The sequence below is a fragment of the Trachemys scripta genome, chromosome 14 (genome assembly GCF_013100865.1).
Source record: "Trachemys scripta elegans isolate TJP31775 chromosome 14, CAS_Tse_1.0, whole genome shotgun sequence".
NCBI classification, from domain to species: Eukaryota; Metazoa; Chordata; order Testudines; family Emydidae; genus Trachemys; species Trachemys scripta.
The window spans coordinates 14,661,204-14,688,576 of record NC_048311.1 but is presented as its reverse complement, the minus strand read 5'-3'; the positions used below and the strand labels follow the sequence as shown (position 1 = coordinate 14,688,576).

The 27,373-nt window shown below is 45.9% G+C and overlaps 1 protein-coding gene across 1 annotated transcript in view; it reads right to left on the bottom strand.

Moving 5' to 3' along the window:
* Positions 1 to 2,903: 2,903 nt before the first annotated feature.
* HS3ST3A1 (heparan sulfate-glucosamine 3-sulfotransferase 3A1) overlaps positions 2,904 to 27,373 on the bottom strand; it is a 75,612-nt gene continuing 51,142 nt past the window's right edge. The window contains exon 2 of the mRNA XM_034790516.1: positions 2,904 to 4,047. Coding sequence (XP_034646407.1) covers positions 3,429 to 4,047 — 619 coding nt within the window. The 3' untranslated portion in view covers positions 2,904 to 3,428. The remainder of the gene's footprint in view (positions 4,048 to 27,373) is intronic.

Genomic DNA, 27,373 nt, shown 5'->3' with positions numbered 1-27,373 from the left:
AAGAAGGGCCAGTTGGATGGTTCTCCCATCACCCCCACTAGCTGAGCATGATCCCTCAGAAACTATAGCGCTGGTCAAAACATTTCACATTCTGAAATTTCATTGAAATATTCCAGTAAAATGTCAAATTTCAGAGGAAAGGAAACACACATTGTCATTGATTTTTGCTAAAAAAAACATTTGCCAACCTGCTCTGATTTTGGCATCCGGGGCTAGAAAATGGAGGTCCAGAGGAGGCTGATCGGGAAATATAACAAGGGGAAAAAGTTAACAGCTTTACTGCTGCCCCAAAAGAAATCTTCTGGTTTGAGTTTTGGATGAAAGTTCGAGGTGGTGATGAAAATTCTTGCACTGTCCAAATTCATCTGCACGTTCTGTTTTACTCAGCTGAGAAAGTCTGGCTGTTGCAGCAGCCCCTTTAGCTGTTGTGACCACAGCTGGCTAGGATCTTAACAGGCGAGCACTGTAGCCACCCATGACTCCGCCCTTAGACAGACCGCCACGAGGATTAAGACACAAAGGGAAGCACTGTGCGCTCGAGCGAGCGCTGTGGCTTTGCTTTGTTCTGGGTTGCATTTGACTGATCTGATCGCTATTTTTGTTCTTTGTTTGGTTAAGATGATTATAAAATGTTTACCCAGATGTTTTGTGCCACGGGATGCTGCCAAAAAAGGGCTTAAAGCTGGAGCCGGAACATTCTGAAACAAGAACTGAGATAGAGGATGACCACACTGGCTGAAGGTAGCGGGGTCACTGTGATCTCTCGTGCTGGGGGTGGGAGGGTGGACTGCAGAGAGAATGACTTAACAGTTTTCTAGCGCCCTACTGTTAGCTTCCCGGCTAGCTGTTACTGGACTCTGGGTAAGGAAACCTGAGCTCAGATAAGGCTTTATGGGTGCAACAGATGGTAGAAAGTCTTGGGGCTAAGGCCTTCAGAAAGTCCTGCCAACATTAACTAAGTGATTTTAATTAGCTAGGGAAGTGGGTCCTGTTTGTGAATCCACCCGGGTTTGTTTCTGCAGAGGTGAGGGGGAAAGTCCTCTGAGCCCTGCAGCCTCAGCAATGTTCAGGATCATTTCTTGAGCTGATTAAGAGAAAAGCTGGGAAGTGGGCTCTGAAGTGGATTCAGGAGAGCCAGGAGTGGGTGGAAGGCCCAGCTCTAACCTCTTTCTCTTTACACGAATGTGATGTTGGTGACAGCCCTGGACCCTGACCTGTTTTCTTTACCTTCGGAACAGATAGGCAGGAACTGGAGGGACCATCTGTAGAGCTAGAGGGTAATTTCACACACATCATCTTGACCTCTCTGATGATCAACTCATTATCCTCTTGAACTCTCTCCTCTGCTGTGATGCCTAAAAAAAATCTTGACAATGGTTATGTAGATGGTATGCTGGAACCACTGCTTTTCACGTTGACCAGTATTGTCTCATTGTTACCTAGTGCTCCCCCGGCTGTCTCCAGCTTGTCTTAGATGGTAAGCTCCTCATGGCAGGGACTGTCTTTTGGTTCTGTTCAATGGAGTCCTGATCCACTAAGTGCCTAAGCACTACTGTAATACACCTAATAAACAGTAATAATCATGCACAGAGCCTAGCACAATGGGGTCCTGGTACGTGACTGGGGTTTCCAGGCGCTAATACAAATAATAATCTAATGAGACTGTTGACAAAAGGGCCAAATCGTGTGATCTGGGCACCTGCATAATTAATGGATAGTTACCACCAACTCACTTTATAGAAGCCACAAAACAGCTGTCAAGAATCAGGGCAAAGAATCGAGATCTCCAAGTATTGTAATAGGAAGGATTATTTTGCCAACATTGAAAAAACCCTACAAACCCAATGTGCTCTTTTCCTCATTTCTCCCCCATGTTCCCCAGAAGAGCGCTGCCATTTTGTTCTCAGCAGGGCAGCCATTAGGTTCTCACCACACTCTTGTGAACAAGGGATTCCCTTCCCTCACTCAGTTTTTTATTTTTTTCCCAAATGAACCTTTGCTCCAACATGTTGTCATCTGAGATTCTTCTGAAGCCAAGAGAGCCTTGTCCAACATACTCCTGAACGTGGCTTAACAGGATACCTCACACACCACCTCTCCCGCAACTCTGGCTCTTACCCTGTTATTCCCTATTCAAGAATATACAGGACATGGAATCCCCCTACAGCCCACAATGACTCCCCTCTTAGTGTGAAAGCCCATGAAGGCCACAGCCTCAAACTCTACGGATGACATCCAATGGGAGGCATGTTGGCTTGGTGAAGTTTCTGAATGGGAATCTTGAAAGAGGTGGGTGAGCTCGGAAATAGCGACCTGGAGAGAGTACAAGTGATGGGGGAAGCTGCTTGAGAGCTGGAAAACAGCCTTTTGACTACACTGAGATTTTCATGTCAAAAGATCAGTTTTTGTCAAAACCTATTTCCTTCCCTCCCCTGCTTTCTATAACCAAAACCCAAATTAGTTCAATTTTGTATATAAAATACCCTCCCGTTTTTCACCAGTTGCTGAAAAAAAAGCTTGGTTTTTGGTGGCAGATTTTTTTCCCACTTTTTGGACCAACCCCCCCAAAATTTCAAAGAAAAATTGATAAAGTGAAAAAAAAAAATGATAAAAAATGTTCACAGGAAAAAGTATGTCCTGACCAGCTCTGGAATCTTCAAAAGTGATTTAGGTATTTAGGACCCTAAGTCCTATTTTCAAAAGTGACTAAGGGATACATTTTTAAAGGCATTTGGGCACCTCCCGTGGGAGTCAGGCACCTAAACAGATTTAAAAATCCAGCCCTTAGTCACCAAGGCCCAGATTTGTAAAGGTATTTAGGTGTTGCTGTGCTCACTGTTGCAATATCTAACTGATTTAGGAGCCTAGATCCCATTTTCAAAAGTGATTTAGGCATTTAGGAGCCTCAATCTTAATGATGAAATTTAGGTGCCTAAATCAGTTAGACATTGCAAGGCTGAGCACAGCAACACCTAAATACCTTTTAAAATCTGGGCCTTAGAAGCCTAAATCCTATTGATTTTCAATGACAGTTAGGCTCTTCTAAGTGCCTATGTCGCTTTTGAAAAATGGATCTTGGGTTCCTAAGTCACTTAGGCAAATCTGAAAATGTTGTTCCTGGACTTTTATATAGACAGTGTCAAATCCTGAAACCACTGACATAAAGGGCCAGAGCCCTCTTGACTTCAATAGCACCAAGCTTTGGCCCACAGACACCTTGCCTCGACCATGGCAGCAGACACCAACCCGCTGCTAATAGAGGAAAGAAAACAAACCAAGCAGTGACATCTTGTCAAAAAGAACGAACGGAATGGAGAGCGTTTTCAGCACACCTCTTACATTTCCTCTCTACTGATATGTAAAAAATATATATATATATTATATTATATTATATTTTTTCTTTTCTTAAATTATTCTTTTTTTCAGCCTCAGTCCCAGCCGAAGTCGTGCCCAGTCATCTGGTAGAACTTCATGTTGAAAGGCCTGTAGAACTCCCGCAGTCTCTGCACCACCTCTCTGTCTATATTGGGGTGGGTCCTGCCTTTCGTTTTCCCCAGGCAGTGGGGTTTGCTGCTGCCTTCAGCTTTCTTCAGGCAGGGGAAGCCCTTGGTTTTGTTGAAGTAGAAGTGTTTGTCCGTGATGATCCTCTTAAGGCCCAGAAAGTCCTGGACCCTGCCCAGCTCCCCAGCGGGGTCGCTGATCAGCCTCTCCCCGCTGACGAAGAGGATCTGCCCAATGGGGAAGTAGAGGAGCCAGTTCTCCAGGTGCTTGGCGTAGATGCCGATCTGGATGGCGCTCCACGAGGTGTCGATCAGGCCTGTAGTCCTGTTTTTGAAGGTCAGGCTCTCAAAGGTGGGGATATCGGGCTTCTTCGAGAGAGTCTGCGTGTAATCGGAGATGGCTCGGGTCACAGGATCCCGCACCACCACGATGAGCTTGGTGCCCTTTGACATGGCGGAGATTCGAGCAGGTGCTTCCTTGGTGACAAAGTAGCTGGGAGTTTTCTCCATGGTGATCTGCCCATCGAGGGTTCTGGGCATCAGCTCCCTAACCGGAACAAAGAGAGAAAACACATTAATGCAGAACATTATTGGAGTGAGGCACGTGAGTCCAGGACACAACATGGCCCAGAGGACAATGATCTGGGAGTGAGCATCAGGATGCAAGGACACAATCTATGTCCTGGTGGACCAAGGGGTTAACTCCATCTCCTCCTGCACAGGTGGTGAAGGGGAAGAGCTATGATGCCCTGATTCAGCAAGGTACTTAAAGCCCAGGCCAAATTTCAAGCCCGTGAGTGGCCCCATTAACTGCACTGGGCCTGAGCGTTTTTTCAGGTGAGGCATGTCCTGAGAACTTTGCTGAATCGTGGCCTATGGGAGGCTCTTTGGGAAACAGAAGGGAAAGCTGAGCTCCACACCAAGGGTCATGGGACAGGACTGAAACCCAAGTAAGGGAGTTTCCCATTTCCTTTCTATTGCTTAGGGTGACTTGATTTGTTGCTGTGATCTTACTGACTGTAGCTGCATGTTCTTCCACCTGCATGTTCCTCCTTATTCCTTAATTGGACATATCCATTAACAAACAGTTCCACCCTCGAATGGTACCTCTGAGTTGCATCAGTAACAGAAATGCGGTGGGCACATGGATTGCCCCTCTCCAGCCAGACACATTGGAGTGTCCCAATGGCTCAGAGAAGGGCAATACTATAGAAAGCATGACGCTACTCAGAGAGCTAGGGTGGAGAGACTGCCAACATGAAAACATAACAGACAAGAACGCAACATCATACTAATGAAGTTAATGCAACAGGAAAGGTGGCAACACTTGATGATCCATTTCCACTGGAGTCACCAGAAATACCTCCATGTACTTTGGTGGGAGCTGGATCAGGCTCTTGGGGCTTGTCTACCTGGGGAAATAGTCTGGAATAGCTATTCCGTACTAGCTCCCCATGTGGACACTCTTAGCTTAATCTGTTTTGGAACTGGATTAAGCTAATCCACACAAATGCTCTCAGTGCAGAAAGCAGACTGAAAACTGATCAACAGCACTGACATGAAGAGTGGATCAATAAGGATGTCAGTTATGATACTGCCCATTTATGTTCAATGGGACTAAATTCTAAAGAAACAAGATCCAGGAGTTACTGGGATTCTGGCTTCTCTGAGAAGACTATCGTGTCCCAGTGCCTCCAGGATTGCTTGCAATAACTTCTTATAACATTGTACAAACACCACCTATCAAGGCAATTACTGTACAGAGCAGTTTCATACTCTCTAGTTATGTAGAGAGTATGTCTTCACTGCAAAACAAGATGTTCTTAACTCGGATTAACATAGCAGTGTGACACAGCACCTCAGCTTTTAACTCAGGTTAGCAGCTCAAGTTAAAGTCTGTAGGGGAGCCTGGGTTGAAATTGAGTTGCTAACCTGAGTTGCCTTTTCTTTTAACCTGAGTTAGCTAACTCGAGTGAAGAACACACTGTTCACGTGCAGTGAACACATACCCTTAGGGAGATGTGGCAACGCATTTGATGGGCCTATCTCAGAATAACTGATTTTCACACGGGTATCAGCATGTACAGTAGAGGACGGAGCTGGGTCTGAGTCAGGAGGAGATGGTATGAAAACATAACAGGGAACTTCCAGAAAAAAATCAAACCTTTGCTTGCAACTGCACAGTAAGAATCAATTTAATCTATAAATTACCAGTGTCCTGTCCCTTTAAATTCCTCCTTGCCCACATTGGGATTTCCTGCCTCCTGGCTTGAATTCTGTTGAATAACATTGAGTTCCTGTAAGAAAGACACTCCCTTCCTGTAGGGTATGAGGAATTTTAAAGGGCCAGGACTGTCAGTGACTATCTTTTGGGGTTGTCCAGGAGACAGCACAATGGTTCAACCTAAAAATGTGCAGTATTAGCCCCCTGCCCTCAATGCGTTCCTCCTTCCCCTCCGCCCCAAGGAATTCTACACTCCACATTTCCTTCCTGTCCATTCACGAAACTCCCATTGCCTGTGGTGTGAAGTGGTGTGGAAAAGCAAAGGCGACCTTTGCCTCTAAGAATTCAATGCAATGCACAAAAGGCCAGGGAATTCAGAGTTAAGGTTACCCACCCTTATAGGTGCAACGTACCTTGCTGGGCCTAAACTCTGCGAGGTCTAAAAACAAATTACATATGCTGGGCTTCTTATGCAGGCCAAGCTTCCATTGATGCTACTGTGCGTTTTGCCTGAGAAAAGACTGCAAGAGCTGGTCCTATATTCGCTGCACTGCTTAGTCAAAGAGGAATGAACTCACGGTGCCAGCTGGAACTATGAGCTTCTTTGCATGAATCTGGTTAAGACAGACACATGCAAGTTGAGGCAGAGCCAGGGTGGGGCCTTGGGGAAAGGGGCAGAATGGGGGAAAGGGCTTCGGGGCCGAGCTGGGGTGGAACCCCCCCGGGGAAAGCTGAAAGTCGGTGCCTGTGGCATAGGAAGAATAAGTGACTCGCCCAGGGTCACACCGAGCATCTGTGGCCTAGCAGAGAATTGAATCAAAAGCCTGAGTCCCAGTCAAGTATATTGATCACAAACTCAGTCTAGTATATTGAGAGGCCACAGGGCATGAGCTGCACCATGTTCGATCCTCTTAGACTCATGCCACCTACCAGGGCACCTCTGAATGAGCCCAATGGCTGCAAAATGCCAGTCATTCAAATGAACCTGTACTGGGCCAAGTGAGAAGCCACCTCAGGTCTACTTTTTGTTGATTCTCACTGCAAACAGCTATCTGCTGTAAATGAGCCTGGTATTCCCAGAGGACCCTGAAAATAAGCAGGATGCCTGCTGCACTGGTAGCAGGTTTCACCTCAGTGCAAAGAAGAGCTCTCAAAGAAACTGCACCTTTTGCCCCTGAAAAACGGGGGTTGTAATCAAATCAGCAACTGACCCCTAGCCTTTGACCTCCCCTTGGCACTAGAACCAGAGTGCCATGATGAACTGCCTCCGGCCCATATTGCTGTTACCGTCTGGCAGTGGCAACATCTGGATTGGAAACCTGTGCAAAAACACCAGCAAAATTAAAGCCATCGATCAAAAAGGCCCCAACAAAAACCTAGGCTGAGTTGTTAGGCTACAAATGAGATAGAACCGACTGATTGTTTCTAGAGGAATGCTTTTTATTGCATGCCATGTGTCACAGATGCTTGTGCAAAGAGCAGGCCCTTGACAAGGCTGAGGATTAGCTGTCACCGGCCGGACAAGGCAGGTTTTGTGAATAGCTTTCCTCACACAGCAGCACCAATTGCAACAATGCCCATTTTGCAGCTACTCGCTTGTCTCTCTCCAGTTTGGAAGCTTTGTACTGTAAGTCTGGAAGCATTCAACTCCTTTAAAGGGAATGAGAGGTGTTACGGTAGCTGGAGCACATGCATGCGATCTTGGGAGAGTCTGCATGCTGCCATCCAATGGCACTCTCTCCCTTCAGGGGCTCATGTTGTAGTTAGGGTCTGCAGGTAGAGATGCTACCTGCCCAGGTTTTCCCAGGATCCTCCTTTGTTTGAGGTAGCAGTCCTGGGAAATCGGTAAGGATATTCAGGGTACATCTACACTACCCGCCGGATTGTGTAGACGGGTAGTGATCGATCTATTGGGGATCGATTCATCGTGTCTCATCTAGACGTGATAAATCGATCCCCGTCGACTCCGGAACTCCACCGCTGTGAGAGGCGGAAGCGGAGTCGACGGGGGAGCGGCGGCCGTTGATCCTGTGCCACGAGGCTGTGAAGTAAGTCACTAAGTCGATCTAAGATACGTCGACTTCAGCCACGCTATTCTCGTAGCTGAAGTTGCGTATCTTAGATCGATTCCCCCACCCCAGTGTAGACCAGGCCTCAGTATGTGATGCCAGCTGTCCAGTTTTATGGGCTCAGTGTCATCCCGGCTGTTCCAACTTTTTGTATCTCAGAGGTGGCAACCTTATCTGCAGGCACGAATCTAAACATACAATGCAACAGAGAACAACGGGAGCTTGCAATGTAGCCGTTACAACGTATTATTAGCATGTATTATTTGCATAACTCCTCGGAGCCCCAGTCATGGAACAAGACCGCCTTGTGCTATGCGCTGTGCAAACACAGAGCAAAGAGACAGCCCCTGTCCCAAAGGGCTTAGGACCTAGAACTGTGCCACACGAAAGAAACACAGCCCACTTTAATTTCAGTCCACGAGCCGTTCATTCCAGCCTCATGACGTACCGTCATTAACGTGCGGTAAGAAAGTGTGAGAGTAGGTGCAGACAACTGAAAAAGCGGCATGACAGGCTGCTGCTAGTAAGATCTTGATCATACTTAGCTGCTTGTAGGCAGCAGAGAAGAGACTGGAGTTTTGAGCATCATTTCAATGGAGACATGAAATCAGTGAGACAGAGTGAGTTCCATCATTCCTCCAAGGTGGTTATACTATTACAAGGCACTTACATGGTAACATTACCAGAGTATCTGACACTGCAAGGCAGAGAAGTACTGTTATCCCCTTTGTACAGCTGGGGACTTGGGGCCCAGAGAAACTATGGGTAACATTTTCAAATTCACCTGAATTAGGAGCCTTAATCCCATTTTCAAAAGTGACTCGGGCACTTAGGGCCAGATTGTCAAAGGTATTTAGGCACCTAACAATGCAGATAGATGCTTGGTGGGATGTGCAAAAGCACTTAAGCAGGCTATGCAACCAACTCCCATTGATTTCAAGCGCCTAGAATCCAAGGATTAGGTGAGGATCTCAGCTTTCTTTCTGCTTTTTATTACAATAGAGGGTGTTTCTTGCTCCCCACTATCATAGAGAGAAGCTTGAAGACTTGACCTGGCTGCTACCTGAATGGGTAAAAAAACAGGAGGAAAAAAAAATCCAACATTTACTACTTTTACAAAAAAAATCCCATGATTTTTAAGCCAATCTCATAATTTTCTGGGGCCTGGTTCATGATTTTTGAGCGCTGGGGTTGGCAATACTGCAAGCTGCCTGTCTCCAGCTACCCAGAAAGGAACAAGACTGGCTGACAGGTTACAGACTCTTTGGCATTTCTAGGACTTTGCCGTGGATACTCTACACCACAGGAATTGCCAGAGGGGCTCAAAGCAGTGGTCCACCCAGTCCAGTACCTTGCCTCTGACAGTGGCCTGTTTGAAGCATTTCAGAGGAAAGTGCAATAAACCCTACAGTAGGGGGTTATAACCAAGCCCACAGGGAAAGTGCCTTCCTGACCCTCGTCAACTGGCAGTGGCCTGAGGCCCGGAGGAAGCATGTAGGTTTGCTCTGAGGCATGGAGAGCCGAGTTCCATGGGTTTGTCATTCACCCCAAACCACAAAACTGATTTAAATGAGATTCCCAACTGAATGCTGCAGAGGGTGCTGAGACTTTGTGGCAGAGGCTTTCAGCCTGAAACACAAGTTTTATGACCAAAGCAAACTATAAACTCCTAGAGGGTATGAGTGGGATGGAGGAGATGGGGGTTGATCATGGAAATGCTGATTCACCCGGAGCTGTGAGGATGCAGAGGGCCCAGATCTAACAAAAGTAAAGTGAGAGTTCCCACCGAAGCAGCTGTGATAATCACCAGCATTTGCTAATACTTTAATTAGCCTGATTGTTACAGTGTTCCCAGGGGATTGTAGGGGAGCACACATTTACGCCTACGTTCATAAGCTTCACACAAGTGTGGATAACAAATCTATCTGTGTGCATACACGTGACAAAACACCACTGAGTGCTGCTCACATGGCAGGGGCAGGAGGTAGCCCCCATACACGGCTCAAGCACCCTTTGCCACGCCCTTAGAGGGAGAGACAACTTCTGAAGGCAGCTTAGCTCCCTGTCACAACAGCCTGACCTGCCTCTCGTTACCAACTAGGCCCAGCCCTTCAGGGTCGCCCAGCTCCACGGTGAGGCTGGGAGGCAGACAGCAGGGGGAGAGAGCAGCAGGCGACCAACATTTTAAACCCCAAGTATAACTCCACTAAAGTCAATAGCTCCACTGAGGCCAGTTGATTCCACTGGGACAGGACACAGCAGAGCTGGTCAGTAAATCAACGGGACTATCTGTGATCAGCAAAGGAAGGGGCTCTGGAAATGGCGGCCCAGCAAGGCAAATTAAAAACTTTGCTTACTTCTATTTGTGTTTTGATAACTCTTGCAATCCCAGCTGCCTCTTCCCAGTTAGGAGCTTAACCCTTTTTGTGAGCTCCTTCCAGCACAAAGGCTTTCTTCAGCGCTCAGAAATGAATATGCTCCTTTTCTGCTGGGGTCAGCAAAAAAAAACGCGCTGGGAACCACTGGGAATGCACTACCACAGCGTTGGAGAGATTAATTAATTACAAAGGGCATCTTTCATGGACATCACCAGTTGCCTGGAGGGCTCTGCGGATGGATGGCATCTGGATTTTATTGCAAAGGAGCCACTTGAAAAGACCAGCACCACAAAAATGTTTTGGCAAAGGTGCTCACAAACGGTCTCTGCCAGAATAAATGGATTTTGTTATTTCAATTTTAGTGGGGCTCTGGGTCCTATTTAATTGCTTAAGAGAAGAGGAAGATTTCCCTGAAAGGGAGCCTTTGGGATGTTTGTACTTATTCATATTCAGCCTTTTGCAGTTCACCAGCTCCTTCTGCCTGCCAGGTCCTGTTCCAAGCTTGAGCCTAGGAACTCGTCAGGAACGCAGTGGCTGAAGGAACCCCTCTGTTGTGCTTTCACTACTGAGACTAGGAGAGTGCCCCAAGCCCAAGGCTGAGCATGCTGCCTATAGACAAGGAACGTCTCCATTTGGGTAATTGAAGGTGGATACAGTCACTGTGGTAAATCAATCCCTGCTGCAACTCCATGGACTTTGACAGACTTACCCCAAAGATGAATTTGGCTCAGGCAGGGCATGCGTTCTCAACCTGGAGACTGCGGCCTAACAGGGCCGGGCGGAGGAGGTGTGTCACAGCACTCTCCCCAAATTTTTCCTGCTGTACCGGGGGAGGGGGGGGAAGGGGGCGCGGGTCACAGCATGGAAAAGACAAGAACCACGGGCCTAGAGAGTCCACCTGTCAGATTGGGGACTGCTAACTGGCTATACCTGTTATAGCGTCCAGTCAATACAGAGCTAGCAGTCACTGTATGCCCTAATGTTGTGGAAATGAGATGCAGCAAAGACATCAGAGCAGAGGTACAGTCCTTGTCTCCCAGATGCATGGCATGAACATATGAAGACAGGCCTCCTTGCCTACTGTCTGCAAGGTAAATCAACAATGCAAAGCAGCGCCCTTTCCCCATCCCAACACAACTTGAGGGGGCGCAAGTCGCCCAAAAAGACAAAAGAGATTTCAGTGCAGCTGTTGACCAATGGAGGCAAAGCCTTTGTTTGACTGCATCTCTCCTCCCCAGCCCGGATTTGCAAAGTGAAGGCATTTATTCATTCCACTGATGAGCCAGACCAACTACACAGCCAGGCACTTGATGACACAATGGACACCTGGAATGAGCACAGTTCAGAGGAGCAAGACAAGAGAAAGCCTGGGGCATGGCAAAACTTAAAGAAGTGTAACATCCTCTCTCCTCTTTCATACTAAGACATGCTGCCCTTGTCCTACATGCATCGCTGAAGTGCCTGTAGGCTTGCAGCACAGAATCCAATCATTCGTCTTCCCAAACTCATCGACTACAGTACAAGGCTTCTGAAAGGCGCAGAGCTCCCCCACGGTGTAGCGCCAAGCTCAGCTGTTACAAAGACAGACTCCTTAGGGTACTCACCAGTTAATAGCCAGGGATGTGGTGAGCTCAGAGACTGGGGCTGTCAGGACAGGTACAGCATGTGTGTTTTTGTATTCCAATGCTTTGTATTTCTTCAGCTGCTTGTCTCTAAGCAATTTACAAACAGGCACTTTCAAGCCCCTAGGGCAAGTGGACAAAGAGAGGCTAAAGCCCAAAAGAGTCCACTGATTTTGAATGTCCAACTTGAGATGAAGACTTGATTTTCATAAGGACTAAGGGCCACATTTTTAAAGGCTTTAAGGCACCTAAAGATGTAGACAGGCACCTAGTGAGCTTTTTCAAAAGTGCCTAGATGCCTGACTCCCATTGAGTCCAATAGGAGTCAGGTGCCTAGGCGCTTTTGATAATCTCATTAGGTGTCTACCTACATCTTTAGATGCCTTTAAAAATCTGTCCCAAAGACCTTCTAGGTCTTCCCATCCAAGCTGTAAGTGGGCTCAACCCCAGCTCGATCTGATGAGACCACAGTCTGCGATGGCACAGCTCCTCCTTGATATCATTATTATTTGTCTAAGTCTCATGTGAGATCACTTTTGTGGCCAAAAACAAAGCTAGAAAACTCAGCCAGATTGTCAAAATTGCTCAGCACCTAAGTGTTGCCATTGAGAACAATGCGAGCTGCTGGGTGCTGACGACTTCTGAAAATCTAGGTGCTAACATGGGAGCAGTTGGGTGCTGAGCACTTTTGAAACTGGGACTCTCAGTATTTTTCAAAGGGGCCGTAGGCAGGAATTCACACGCGTGTGTCTTCAGCCCTTTCTGCTGTATTCATTTTAGCATGAGCATATGTACCGATGTACATTTTACACAGTTTCAGAAAGTCATTTACAGCAGAAGGTAAATTTCCCCCCTCCCCAGTAAGCTTCTGCCATCAAATCCCGGCACTGCAACTGTCTCCGCATTGTCAGGGCTGGAAGGCGGGATGAAAACAGCTGCTATCGCCTCCAGTTTGTTTGTGTCCTTTTACTCTAAGCATGAAAAGCAGGGAGCGATTAGCAATAAAACCAGAAGAAGCGGAGCTGTTCTGGAGACCAGCTCCTGAAGGGCGGTGGCTCGTTTCAAACAGCAGCAGCCCTGGACAGATGTGACAGTACCTGCTGCCTGTCTGGGAAAATGAAGGAGAATTTCCTTCCACAATCAGCCACTTTTCTCTCAATTGCAGCAGTCAACTTCCTGCCTCAAGACCTTCTTGGGCTCTTTTACAGCTTGGGAAGGATTTAATGCATCGGTGGATAGGATGCAGTGAGTGGTCCATGGTCCCAATCTAAATCTATCCAGACCCCCAGTGCCTTGGGAAAGCTGAAGTGGATCCTGTTGCAAACCAGGCCGCGAGACAATGGCAGCTCCACTCCAGGCTCAGCACCTTAAGCATTGTGAATTCAAACACAAGCAGCAGGGACAAATAAAGCTGCTTTAACCACAGCCACTGGAGTCAATGGACACTGACCCCTACTGGGACCCACACTCATCAGGTGTGTGGGTCTGGCGAATAAAGCCCAGGCTTTTCCTAGGACGCCTAGTGGTACCTGTTTGTCCCAGCTGGCCTAGGCCAGGCTCAGTGTTCAGGTGTCTGTGCTGGATCCATGCTGGAACAGTCACTTATGACAATGCTGCATTGTCGGGCTGTGCTATGACATGATGGCGCCACACTGTGTTGTTGGGGCGCAGTGGAATGATCCCAACTGACCATGTGATAATCTATGAATCATCTCTGGGTCACTGTAGCACCTGTCACAGTGAACTGCCTCTGTGTGTGGCGTTCCTTCGAAAGGATTAGCTAAAGGCCAAGGCTATAACAGGGTTCAAAAAAGAACTAGATAAATTCATGGAGGATAGGTCCATCAATGGCTATTAGCCAGGATAAGCAGGAATGGTGTCCCTAGCCACTGTTTGCCAGAAGCTGGGAACAAGTGACAGGGGATGGATCACTTGATGATTACCTGCTCTATTCATTCCCTCTGGGGCACCTGGCACTGGCCACTGTTGGAAGACAGGATACTGGGCTAGATGGACCTTTGGTCTGACCCAGTATGGCCACTCTTATGTTCTTATAGAACTGAACGCCAAAGGACTAACTAACTCTCCTTTATCTGAATGCAGGTCTTAGAATCATTTCTGCTACACTGCTCACTCGCTGTGCTTCCTCACCTTAGATCCCCTGAACAACTCCCAGTCACATGCTGCCTACTGTCCACCTGAGGAATTGCAACTTATTTAAGAATGTAAAGGATGGCTCAAAGAACTGGTTTCAGCCAGGATATACAGCTTACATTTCTACAGGTTATTCGAGTCTAACTCTGGCTGGTAGCAACTGAAAGTCAGCACCTTCCATGATTTATATGCAGTGAAGTGACTGTGACACAAATTGGCAGTTTCGTTACAGTTCCAAATAGACAAAAAGAAAAAAGAAAAAACCCCAACATCGTAACTGGCACCATTGCTGGACGTCGTCTTCATATGGCTGATGTAAATGTAGAGCAACAACTATAATTTTACATCCAGATGGGTAAGCCAAATAATTGAATCTGGAGTAACAGAGTGTATTGCTGTGATGCCTTCTTCATATTTGTGAATCGGGCACTGAATCGTTATATGATCCATGGTCTGTTCTGGGTGACCACAGGCGCACACTGCAGAGTCTTTACATTTCCATTTGTGCAGCAAGTATCCTCATCTGCCATGGTTTGTGCGGATACGCTTTAGGGTTTCCCATGAGCTTTGTGGGAGATCGAAGCCAGGGATCTTCTGCATCAGGTCTTTCATGAGGTGTTTATTTGTGTTTTTTGTGACCTCCATTCAGCTTTCCAAGCCCCAACAGGGTTGAAGTTGCATTGACGAAGGTTAAACGCATGAGTCCAAAAGGGCTTATGCGACTTCACGTGGTGGTGAGGGTCATTGTTGAGGTCCTGGTGGACGGGAAGACGTTTGTTTTCCATGATCCTCTGGAATTCCTGAAAACCCTTTGGACATTGCTGTAAGTGAGAGAGATTAACTGGGCTCTGAGAACTAAGCTACCCTCTCAGGCCTAGAGGTGAACTATGGAGGTATACTGGTGTATGAACTCTTCCTAGCACAATAGGTCATATGCGTCAATAATCCATGGTACTTACATGCTTACTCTATTACCATCTAGCTGACTGCTTTACAGTATTTAATGTAATTAGCCTCAACACTCTAGGAGATAGGGTAGCACCACAATCCCATTTTACAGACAGGGAATCGAGGCTGATCTGCCCATGGTCACATAGGAAGTCTGTGGTAGAGGAAGGACCCGAACCCAGATCTCCCAAGTCCCAGGCTAGTGCCCTAACCACTTGGCCATCCAGCCTCACTACCAGAACACTAATGAACTAGAAAGGGATAGAAAGCTACCCAGCTTCGATGCACGTCACAGCTCTTCCAGGACATGGTGGATGGCAGCTGTATTCACAGCTGCAGAAAAGAGCTGCCCTCCGCATTCTAATCCTCTCTTTGCAACGTCCCAGTGGGTTGCTGCAAGGGCTGATTATGCTATCAGGTGCAGAGGCCTGGGGCGCCAAGGGAGGAGGAATCAGCAGGGTGAGATGAGCTCCTAAGTAGTGAGGATCCTATTTCCACGCAGATGCCCTTGGGTGCTGTGAACAAAGGACAAATAGGCCAGAGGACGCAAAACTTATCGGCACCTCGACGGCTCGGCAGAACACAGTGTCACACACTAACGCTGATGCTTATGCTTATCGTTGGCTTTGTTCCCGCTGACCTAACCATGGCCCCTAAAGGGCATGCAGGCCATTAAGTATCTGCCAGACAAATGATGGGAATGGAACGGAAGCTGACGCCGAAGCTCCATGACAAATTGTTTACACAAAGCTAGGTTTTCTAGAAGTCAAAGTCATTAAGAGCCGAGGGATTTAAAGGGCCGCGGTCCCAGGACCGTATGGCCTGGAGAATCTTATTGATGTTATGACATGGAGCTTATAAGGGTAGCGCTCAGTCTCCCTCCCTCTTGGCTCTACGACACATTCACTGGGCAGCACAGGCCTGGAAGGGACTGCACTGACAACCAGGGAATGCACCATTCCTATCCAGCCTGCAGACACCATTGCAGGCTATGCAACAGGAATATTCAGCCCAGTTGCTGGGTCAGGCATTAGGATATGTGCAAGGGGAAAGAGGGGAAAGGAAAGCTCCCTGCCAGCAAACAGAGCAGCTGGGGAGCCACCACAGGCCACTGCTGCAGGCCTGAGGTTTCAGCACCCTCCCTACCCCTAAAGTATCCCTCTGCAGAGGAGGACTGGGAAAGGGGATTCATGTAGGAGCTTCTCCTTGGGTCCCATCTCTGCATTAGCATGCAGGGGAGCCAGCACAGAGCTGAGTTCCTGCTGCAGAAGGGGGACACTGACACCTCCAAACCCTGCCAATTGTTGCACAGTGTAACCATACCACAGGGATCTGTCGGGCTCCTGGCGCAAGATCGGCCGCCTAGAGAAGAGGCAGGTTCTTAGTTACTGAAGCCGATGATAAATCGCTTACAGTGACATTCAGAGAAGATGCAGGAACATATTTGCTACAGTTCAAGGTTTTTTCATTACAGTGGCGAAAAATGGTCCTTCCTCCCCTAATCTCTCGTCTTATAAACAATGTCCAACGTTGCTGAAATGTAGCCACCTCTGGGGTGGAACTTGGCAGCTGTTTAACAACTGCACAGCACGGCTGCACAATATCTTAGGAGAGGAAGTGAAGCAACAAATACCTTACACATTTGAAACACTTCCATTTGTTTCCAATCTGCCAGTTCAGAAATTAGTGGTTAGACTTTCAGTCCCTCACTTGGGTAAATAGTCCCAGTGAAGGCAATAGGGCTACTCACTTGAGTAAGACCTATTCACAGGAGCAGAGGTGAGCATGATCAGCCCGTTTGCTTGATTAGTGCACATCTCCTGCAGTCCTTCTGGATGAGCTTGTATCTCCTGCATTCCCATGCTACCCACTCACTATTCAGTTCCATTATCTGAGCGTAGGGGTGAGGCTGTTGAGTTGGTGTCTGTCCAAAGATGGAATCTATTTGTCACACAAGCAGGAGAAGCCCTACTATAACCTAAGGATCCTGCAAGATCATAACACCAGAAGGGATGAGCCCTACCTGCAACGTACACACATACAGGGCTTACCTACTCACTCGCTAACACACACATTGAGCCGGTGGTTGCACTGGTTTTAGATCATATCATATGTGTTTACACACATGTGAGCGGTGCAAGGAGCCAACTGTGACCAAGTGGGATGCTGCCCCTTTAAGATAATAGTCAATCTATTTTGCATCAACCTTGGCCATTGAAGGACATAGCCCAGGGGTCGGCAACCTTTCAGAAGTGGTGTGCCGAGTCTTCATTGATTCACTCTCATTTAAGGTTTCGCGTGCCAGTAATACATTTTAACGTTTTTAGAAGGTCTCTTTCTATTAGTCTATAATATATAACTAAACTATTGTTGTATGTAAAGTAAATAAGGTTTTTAACATGTTTAAGAAGCTTCATTCAAAATTACATTAAAATGCAGAGCCCCCCGGACCGGTGGCCAGGACCCGGGCAGTGTGAGTGCCACTGAAAATCAGCTTGCGTACCACGTTCGGTACACGTGCCATAGGTTGCCTACCTCTGACATAGCCTGAGTCCTTCATCAGTTTTCACTGTTCAGGTGGCTTCCATTCAAATGAATAATGATCAGTAGTATACCTAGTACTTTTCAACCATAGATCTCAAAGCACTTTACAAAGGAAGTCAGTAACATTACCCCCATTTTACAGATGGGAATCTGAGGCACAGAGCAGTGAAGTGTCTTGCCCAAGGGGATGAAGCAGGCATGTAGAAGAGCCAGGACTAGAACCCAGGTTGCTAGAGTTCCAGTCAGTTTTGGGTGAGTAAAGGCTTGAGCCCTGGGTGAATTTAGAATGCACCCAGGAAAGAGAGATTTCTTATATCTAGATGAAAACCACCAATAAAGAGTTGTTCCCATTCTAGGATAAGGCTCCCCACACTTAACTCTTTGTATATGGAGAACTGGCTGATGCAGTCCTATACTGTGAAAGAATGAATCCCAGGAATAAAGGTAGGAGGATTTCGGGGGGAGGAAGGGAACTGGCTATCTGTGTTGTGTGGTTCATTCCTCTAGGCTTCAGGAAGGTGGACAGTTACTTTTACAGGGTGAGTCTGGCTCCCAAACCCACAGTGGCTTTTTTTTTTTTCTTATTAAAGAAAAATCCCATCAAATATGACAATTCACAATGGGAGTCCCAACTCTGATCGCAAAGGGATAACACAAGGTAAGCCTCTGATTGCCAGGTGCTAGGACTGGACAACAGGGGATGGATCACTTGATAATTGCCATATTCTGTTCACTCACTTTGAAGTAGCTGGCACAGGCCACTGGCAGAAGACAGGATACTGGTCTAGATGGACCACTGGTCTGACCCAGTATGGCCGCTCTTACGTTCTTCAGTGCTTGTACAACGTGGGATGGGACTGAACGCCCAACACAGCAAACCACATGTGCCAATGTGACTTCTCCGTGCTATCAGCAGGGAAATACATGGTGCATATATCCTCTATTGAGAGCACATCTCTTTCAGTGACATCAGTGTTACAAATGATTTAATCTGATGCTACTTCTGTGGGAGCAGCAGTGATGTGTCGTTGCTCTGCTAGGTGACAGCTTGGTTAAAAATGAAGCCTGCTTGTTAATGCAGAATTATCAGGGCTTTGCATATGTGGCAGGAGGAGATAAAACAAAACATATTTCCTGTGGTGCTGAGAATCAACAACATACACGGCTTTAAAAAAAACCCAGCCCAATAACCCAACCAGTATTCAAGATGAGGTAATTGTATTCTGAGATCCTTTGTCCCTGTTTCATAGTGTTTTCTGCCTTGGTTTCTTGTTTGCTGTTTTTCTATCTACATTTCAAATATTACCCAGCTGGGTAAATATGTTAGTGGTCTATTTATGGGAGGTATCCAAGTGGGAAAATCAGACATCTTTCACCCAGAAGCATAGCAATGCTGCTGTCTCCAAAAAGCCAGGTGATTTCCCGGTTCCTCATGGGTGGAGGTGAGTGGACAGAGCATTGGGAATAGAGCTGGCCAGAAATTTTGCAACACAATGGTTTTTGGTCAGAAAATGATGATTCCTTGAAACCAAAACTTTTCACGTGACAGGATCAGTTTCAACAAAAATTTTTCTGAAAGATTCCTTGTGTCCAGGATGGAATTAGAGCCCTAACCACTGGGTGATGGAGGCAGTCTCTTTCTCTCTCTCTGGCCAATGAATATTTAATTATTTATACACAATAGAACAGCTCTGACATGAAAGACTAAGCAGGACCTACTCCAGAATAGCCTGCTGATTGGAACACTCAGCTGGGATATGGGAGAGTCTTTCCTCTGTCTAATTTGGAGTAGGGACTTGAACTTGTGTCTCCCAGCGTAGTGCTTTAACCACCCACCAGGTACTGGCTGTCCTGGGGTTTGGGTCTCTCTCTCTTGTTTAAAAAAAAAAAAAAATATTGAAAGATCTCAGTTCTCCCCTTCTCTCACACACATTTTTCACAAAAAAAAGTCAGAAGGTCTCACTTTTGTCCCAGTATAGAACAGGACATTTTTTGAAATCTCAATTTTTCCCCCCAGAACGGGACAACTGCTCACTGCCCAGATCTAAGTGGGGAAAAAACAACTAAGGTTCCAGCCACGTGTGGTCTTCACTGATCACAAGGCACTTTAGACAACATTAGGATGGTCCAGCCTTTGGGGTGCTTCTCTGAACAGAACTTCTAAATCTAGAGAGCCTAGAGAGATCGGTGTCCGTAGAAGAACTTAGGTAGATAGATGTGCCAATCATTACTTCTCTTGTTCCCAAAACTATCTTCTCTAATCACTCAGTTTGGCCAGAAGATTTAGATCTCCCTGCATCCATCCCCCAGGTGCGGCTTGTCTTCGGTGCAAGCTGAGGTGGCAGCACTGTGAAGCAGTGTGGAAATATGGAACCTTCCCCAGAAAGAATGGAACAAATGGGCCGTAGACACTTAGGCTGCCTTCTCAGCATGCCTTCCAGGTCAGGGCTGGTGGGAGGAACTGGCAGGGCATCTGTCCAGAGAGATGACTTGGACTTCCAAGTCATTTCTCCCTATCACAGCACTAAGTTCTCTTTCAGGAAAAAAAACAGTTGATCCTCCTCTTCTTTCAAACTGTTTTTAAGAGATGACCTTTCAGTGTTACTTCCTTAAAAACAAAACCCACTATCACCAGAGATTTGCTTTCCTCCACAGCTCCACTAAAATTTGCGCAAGATCAGACAACAAAAGGGAAGCTGCTTTCTTGTGACTGATAATTTATTGTGTCTGTGTGGTTTGCATATGTACACGAACTAAAACCAAAGTCTGCCCGAAGATATTAACATGTCCCTAACTTTAGGCAGGTATGGGTAATATTTCCAATCAGCTTCTCTCTCTTGGCCTGAACCATCCAGCCAGGCTATAAATTTTCTTTGATTAACTACCAGGGCACATCTGACTGACTTGAACCTACTTCTTTCCCTTCCCTTGGATGCCAGATGAAATCAATCAATAGAAAGAGGCAGTCCAGCTTCTAATAAAGAGTCTGTGGGAATCAAAAAGCCAAAATGAGTGTGGGAAACATTCAGAGAAATCTAGAAGGAAAAAAGAATGAGATGTTTTATGCATTAAAAGGAGTTAAGAGCTGATCCAACTTCCATTAATGTCAACGGGAGTCTGTCCGTTGGTTTTAATGGAAGTTGGATTGGGCCACAAATTAAGGTCTTGGGTATACACCTGTGTAGAGGGAGAAGAAGAGAATGCAAGTGAGATAGAGAGACAGGAAGAGTGGGCAGCTAGGGGCTTAACCTGAGGTGGCAGAGTCTGTCTTTTAATTCTGTGTTTGTACAGAACCTAACACAATAGGCCATGGTCCATGACGGGCTCCTAAGTGAAGGCAAGACATCCGGTCCAATTGATTTGACAGGTTGGTGTCAATAAAGAGAGAATTGCTACTGGTGCTAGGATTTTCTGTTCAATTTCAATACAGAAACATCTGTTGGAGCTAGAAGGTACATTTCAGACAATCAGCTACAGAAGTGAAGCAGAACCTTCCATGATGTCAGGACAAAAGTGAGGTACTATTGGTTTATAGGAACTACTGATATTAGGGCTTCCCTCTGCACAGGGGGGAAGGGTGACCTCTAGGAGTGACTCATTAAACATTTTAAGCATCTTATGAGGCAGGAGGTCAAGGATGCGTGTACAGAATTTGGCAGGGAAGCCATCTGGCCTGGGGGCTTTCCCCACTTCCATATTCTTAATCACTTCAATTGACTCATCCTCAGTTAGGAGCATATCATGACTTCTATGTTGGGCTGCAGTAATTTGAGGTAATTTAATATTTTTTGAAAACTGACCTAAAGCATCTGTGGTGGGGTTCATGTCCAATTTGTACAGATCTTTATGGAAATTATAGAACTCTTTATTAATATCTTTAGCTGATGCACATAATTTACCACATTCATCATGGATGGCCATGATTCTACATGCAGAAGTCTTTTGTCTTAGGTGGTCTGCCAGCAATTTGTCACTTTTTTCACCCCATTCCCAGAAGTCCTGCCCGAATCAAAAGAGAGTGAATTCTGCCTGTGCCTACTGCATCTGATTGGGTTCATCTCTACAATTCATCAGGGATTATAGCAAATCTGGAGATGGGACAATGGCAGAAGACAAATCAAACTCTTCTACCTTTTTCTAAAGGCCTATCATATTTTCTCCATCTTCTCTCTTATTGGAAGATGTGAAACTTATAATTCTACCCCTCAAACAGGCCTTGAGCATCTCCCCCAGTAGCCTGCTAGAAGATGTTGAGGGTTTGTTTGTCCGCAGGAACAGGCTAATTTCTTTTTCCAATTTTTTTTAAGTGGGGAATCTAATACAAGTGAAGAATAAAATCTCCCTCTACATGGCTGTTTCTCACCCAGCTCTGCTGCTATTTGAAGAGTAACTGGGGCATGATCAGAGACAGCATTTGTATTAATGGAGGAGTGAATTACAAAAGTAATCAAGTCACTGGAGATCAAAAAGAAATCTATTCGGAAATAGGACCCATGCACCAGAGAAAAGTATGAATAGTTCCTACCCACTGGATGTAGTAGCCACCAGACAGTTCCAGATTTTTAATGTGAAACTCCAGACCCATTCTAGTTTTGGTTGTCTTATGACCCTGAGGCCAAGATTTGCCCACAAAAGGTTCAAGCACCTCATTAAAATCCCCAGCAATCAGAGTTGGGAGATGGGGTTCTCCATATAGTTCAGTGGAAGGTTTCAGTATCATTAAAGTTAGGCCCCTACATACTAGCAATGATTAGTTCAGATTTATTTATGGTGAATTTAAAGATCAAAAATCTGCGCTGAATGTCTGAAATTGACTGAGTGACTGTTACTTTATGGAAGAGGATGGCTACCTCTCTCGATTTGGTTGAGAAGCAACAAGACACCGCTTTTCCTACCCAGTCACGATCTAATTTAGCAGCCTCATCCAGGGTCAAGTGTTTCTCCTGAAAAAGGATTACATCTGTCTTTGCTTTCTTTAACAATGACTACACTCTTGGAGTGTTGACCCGCTTTACATTCCAGGAAATACAATTAAGATTCAGGGCCATTTGGCTGTGTTAAGAATGACTTTTGGATGTCTAGTCTTACAAATGAAGGCGATGGAATGTTTGTGTCACTTGCGCTAATATACTCCATCCTGCTCCCCATAAGAAATCCGTGGGGGGTAGGAGAGTCTATGGATGACATGACTTAGACACTTATTCCACCGATTTTGGATTACCTTGCTACTTGCCAGGGAACAGGGAAGAGAGAGCTCCGGAATGGGAGAGGCAAGAGCACAAAAAAACAAGAGCAAGCAAGACCATAAAAACACGTAACATACACGTAACAACCTAACTTATTACCAAGCATAACAGATCACAATGAAAAGGCAACAATTATCAAACACGTAAACACTACAAATAAAACTGAACCAATCATAAGTTGTAGAGGGGGCAGGCTAGAGAGACAGCAACCAGGCCGGGCACTCCGCCACTATCCATTTAATATGATTAATTAATTATTAGTAACAGGCGTCCTATTTTTCTCATACTCTACATTGTAAGGAGATAGAAAGGGAGCACACATAGGGGGTACAACTACATTGCTCAGCTCCATGACATCTTGCAGGGAGGAGAGCCATCTCTCACACTTCCAGCATATGGGCTGTCAAGCTGCTGGGTTTTGTGGACCTCAGCAGTCAGGCGTGGAGACACAGCAAAGTCTCCCACTGGCACCAATTTTAAAAAGGGGTGCTGGAGCCCTCAAACAGAGCAACAGGGTACTGCACCAACCACCGGTGATCTCTTTGGTGTCCATCAGTGCCAAGCTGCTACACAGGCCTGGTATATTCACAAACAAATGGTTCGCGTTGATTAGGGTTGTTGCCAAATGTTTCATTAGTACCCCAGCACAACCACAGGAGCAGAGGCACTTACTATTGCTAGTTCACAATTTAAACAAATCCTTTCCATGGATTCACGCCCATGAGCTCAATTTGGGATGAGTTGTTCCCTTAAATCCCCTGCGGGGTGCTTCATATTCAGCCATTTGATGAGAATTGATAGACGTGTTCCAAAATTTAATAGTGTATCAGCTTGGGGCAGAAGAAACACCCCAAAGCAGTAAGTAAGTTAGTCACAGTAACTGGATAAGCTCATAAGTGCAGGTAGAACAGACATAACAATTGGGAAGCAAACTCGATATAAAACAGAACAGCTACTCAATTAATTACGGGCTATTTTTAAAAAAGGTTCTGCTTCTGGTGGCTTTTGGAACAGATACGGTTCCTCACCAACCTTGACGTGAAACTGAACTGGAAACTTTATAAAATATTTGAGCCCTCGCTGCTTGGCAAGTTCCCTTGCTCAACTATCTCTGTTCAACCAAATCTTTTGAAAAATCTCAAAAACCAAACCAAAACAAAAAAAACCCTCTCTTTTTTTGGGAATCCCCCAAGATAGTTCTTTCTTTCCACGAACTAGCTGCATTATTTCTCCTTTTACAGTAAATCTGACAATCAGTGCATGAGGTTTGGCATTTGAGGCTGGCTTAGGAGCCAGACACTTAAGTGCTCTTTCTAAATCAAATTTAAAATCATCAGGCAAACTAAGCACTCCGGAAAGGAGCCAGGGAACAAATTCCAGGGGGTTGCCTTCCTCTGTTCCTTCAGGTACTCCTGGAATTCTCAAATTATTGCAGCGAGACTTTCCCTTGAGGTCTGCAACTTTAGGTTTAAGAGAAGACAAGTCTGTGAGGCTTCTCTACACCTGGGCGGAGAGCTCCTGATCTTCCACTGATGATATTCTCCCTTCTGCTTCATTCACCCGTCGTCAGCCCTTACAGAGAGGAATTAATTGAGATAACAGTCAGTTGCAAATTTGTGGCCTTGATGCATACTCGGTCCGCAGCAACTTTCTCCACCATGGCTATCATAGACCCAATGCCCTCAGCAGCAGCATGTTCAGGAGATGCAGGGCCTCTGTTCTCCTTATTTTTTGGCTACTTGTAGAGATCCTGGTAGATATTTGCCTGCTGACATTCCAGAGATTCTGGGTTCCTTTTGTTCCTTTGCTGGAGGAGTTGGTCAGGGGCCTGGACTCCGGATGGAAATGGGTATTAGCAGATGGCTCTAGAGCTCAAGGGGTCTGCCCATCCATGCCGCACAGCGCCCCCCTGAAGTCCATCAGTGTTTACTTTCCTTCTGTATTTTCACTAACATGGTGGTGTGTATTCAAAGACATCTAGCACATGAGCTGTCATCTTACAAAAGAAGACAGTGCGATCCAATAGAAAGATCAGTGGACTGGGAGTCAGGAGTTCTATTCTTGACTCTGTTGGTGTGTCCATTGAGTACTTAGCATCCTTTGTGAAGCTCTGAGATGCATGGATGAAAAGTACAGAGTATATTTGTTCACCTCTCTTCAGGATTTCTATGGCATCTGTCATTTTAGCTGAAGATGAAACTACATTCCTACCATATCAATGGGGCTGTTTCAGCTCAATATGCACTGCAAGATCTCCATTTCACTCACACGGATTGTCTTTGAGCCCACTGCCAAATGAGTACAGGCATTACAGCCACATCAATGATAATTTTCACCACAATTGTTTTTAAATATAGTTGAGAAACTGAGGCAGAAAGCGACTAACGGTCAGATTTTTAAAGGGATTAAGGCAGCTAAAATGCAGATAGGCATCTAGTGGGATTTTCAAAAGTGCCCAATTACCAGAATCCCACTAGGTGCCTATTTGCATCTTTAGGTTCCTAAATCATTTTATAAATTTGATCCTAAGTGATTTTTCTAAGGTCACTCTGTGATGGACCAGGGACTGGAATCCTGGTCTCCCAAGTCCCAGGCTAACACTCTAACCACTGGACAATCCTGCCTCTCTGAATTGGTAGAGCCCTGGCTGAGCTTGAGGTGCCGGCAGTTAGAAAAACGATCTTTGACTCTTACATGGAACGAAGCAGATCCAGAAATCACTGAGTGGGAATAAGTACAGGATCCTGTGATTTCATTTTTAGAGTCAATTTGCCTGACTCCTCTCACGCTTTAGAAAGCAATATATGCCGTGTAAATCTGCCCTGCTGCTGATTACAATTCACTTTCACAGTAAGGTCCTTCCCTCTCTTTTCCCCTCTGAAATTAAACTGATCTGTGGGTTGGTGCTGAAATACACAGTTACTGATGTCAGGCGCTCCCAGAGACATCTTTATGGAGGATGATGCCTTCATTTATTCAAGCAAGCCTCGGTATTTATGTATCTCATTACATCGGCAGCCTGTAGCATCTGTTTCCACGCTATATCTGTCAAGCAACATCTTATCAGTGGAGCTCCTTCTATTCACTCCACTCCCTCCTCTCCTTTCACCTCACTGATAAGTAACCCGATGCTTATTCTAACCTCTTTTTAAATAACAGAAGGGAGACAGTGCTAAGCAGACAGCCTGAAAGAGAGCAATGCAAGGGCTTGGTGTACTCTGCACATATCAGAGCAGCAGTGCTTGACAGATCCTGGGGGTGAAGTCAGTCCCATACTTAGTTAAATTATGATAATAGTAATATAGCTGTCTTATAGTCACATAGTTACTTTCATGCATAAGGATCTCAAAGGCCTTTACAAGCTTAGCAGACATACACAGCCTATACGATGGATCCCACATACAGGGATATACATTCCTGTGCTCAGTTATACCAATGAAAATCTGGAGAAACTCCACTGACTTTAGTGGAGCTACTCAAGATCTTACAAAGATTCTCTAGACCAATGCACTGGCCCTGGGAATCCCTGTGAGAGAGGGTTACCAAGCACATGTCATTGTTAGTCTGGTCTTGATCATTTTCCATGTGAGAGGAAGAAGCATGATCTAATGGTCTTAGTATAAAACAGGGAGCCTGGAACTCCTGAGTTCTGACCCTCGTTCTCACACCTACTCTTTATTCAAGTCACTTAACCTTCTCTGTTTTAGTTTTCTAATGTGTAAACTGCAAATAGTACCTACCGTGCTTCACTGGCACATTGAGAGGACTAAGTAGCCAATGTTCAGACTATTTTGAAATTGAAGAGCACTCTGTAAGTGCAATGTATTAGAATTCTCCCAACAGCTGCCTCTTATACACGCAGACTCTAAGGCCAGAAGGGACCATCATGACCATTTAGTCTGACCTCCCGCACATCGCAGGCCACAGAACCTCGCCCACCCTCTCCTGTAATAGACTCTGAACCCTCTGGCTGAGTTACTGAAGTCCTCAAATCATGGTTTAAAGACTTCAAGTTACAGAGAATCCTCCATTTACACTAGTTTAAACCAGCAAGTGACCCTTGCTCCATGCTGCAGAGGAAGGCAAAAAACTCCCAGGGTCTCTGTCTGGAACATGGCAGCAACACACCATAGATTAGGAAGCATACCAGGTGGTGCAAATAAACACCCCCCCTAAAGTTTTCAACTGGAAGACTTTCAATCCCCAAAGTGAAATCCAGCTAGACCTTTGTGGTATAAACACCCCTACTCCTACATCCAGTGCCATGGCATCTGCAGTGAGCCCAAGTAGTCAGAAACTTGGCTATACATCCAAGCTGAAACCCTTGGCAGTATGCCACCCCCTATCAATTTACCGGGGCGCTGGTTCAATAATCACTGAGGAAAGAAGGCCATCAATGCCATTCTTTTAGCATCTGCATTTCTATTGAAGTTCTGAGAGAACACAGTAGTGACGGGCATGGACAGATCGACTGCACAGACTGAGTGATAGACCTTCTGCCATTCTACGATCAGTGGTTGTTGGCGGGTCCCTGTGAGGAGAGTGATACGCTGATTGGCAGGTGACTACCTGGGAAGTGATTTCATTGGCAGCGTGGTTATTAGAGAAGTCAAAATCCTGTCACTTCCTTGTTAAGCTGTAGCACTGCAGTGGGAGGTGAATGTTTCCTTTCCACTTAATGAACAGCC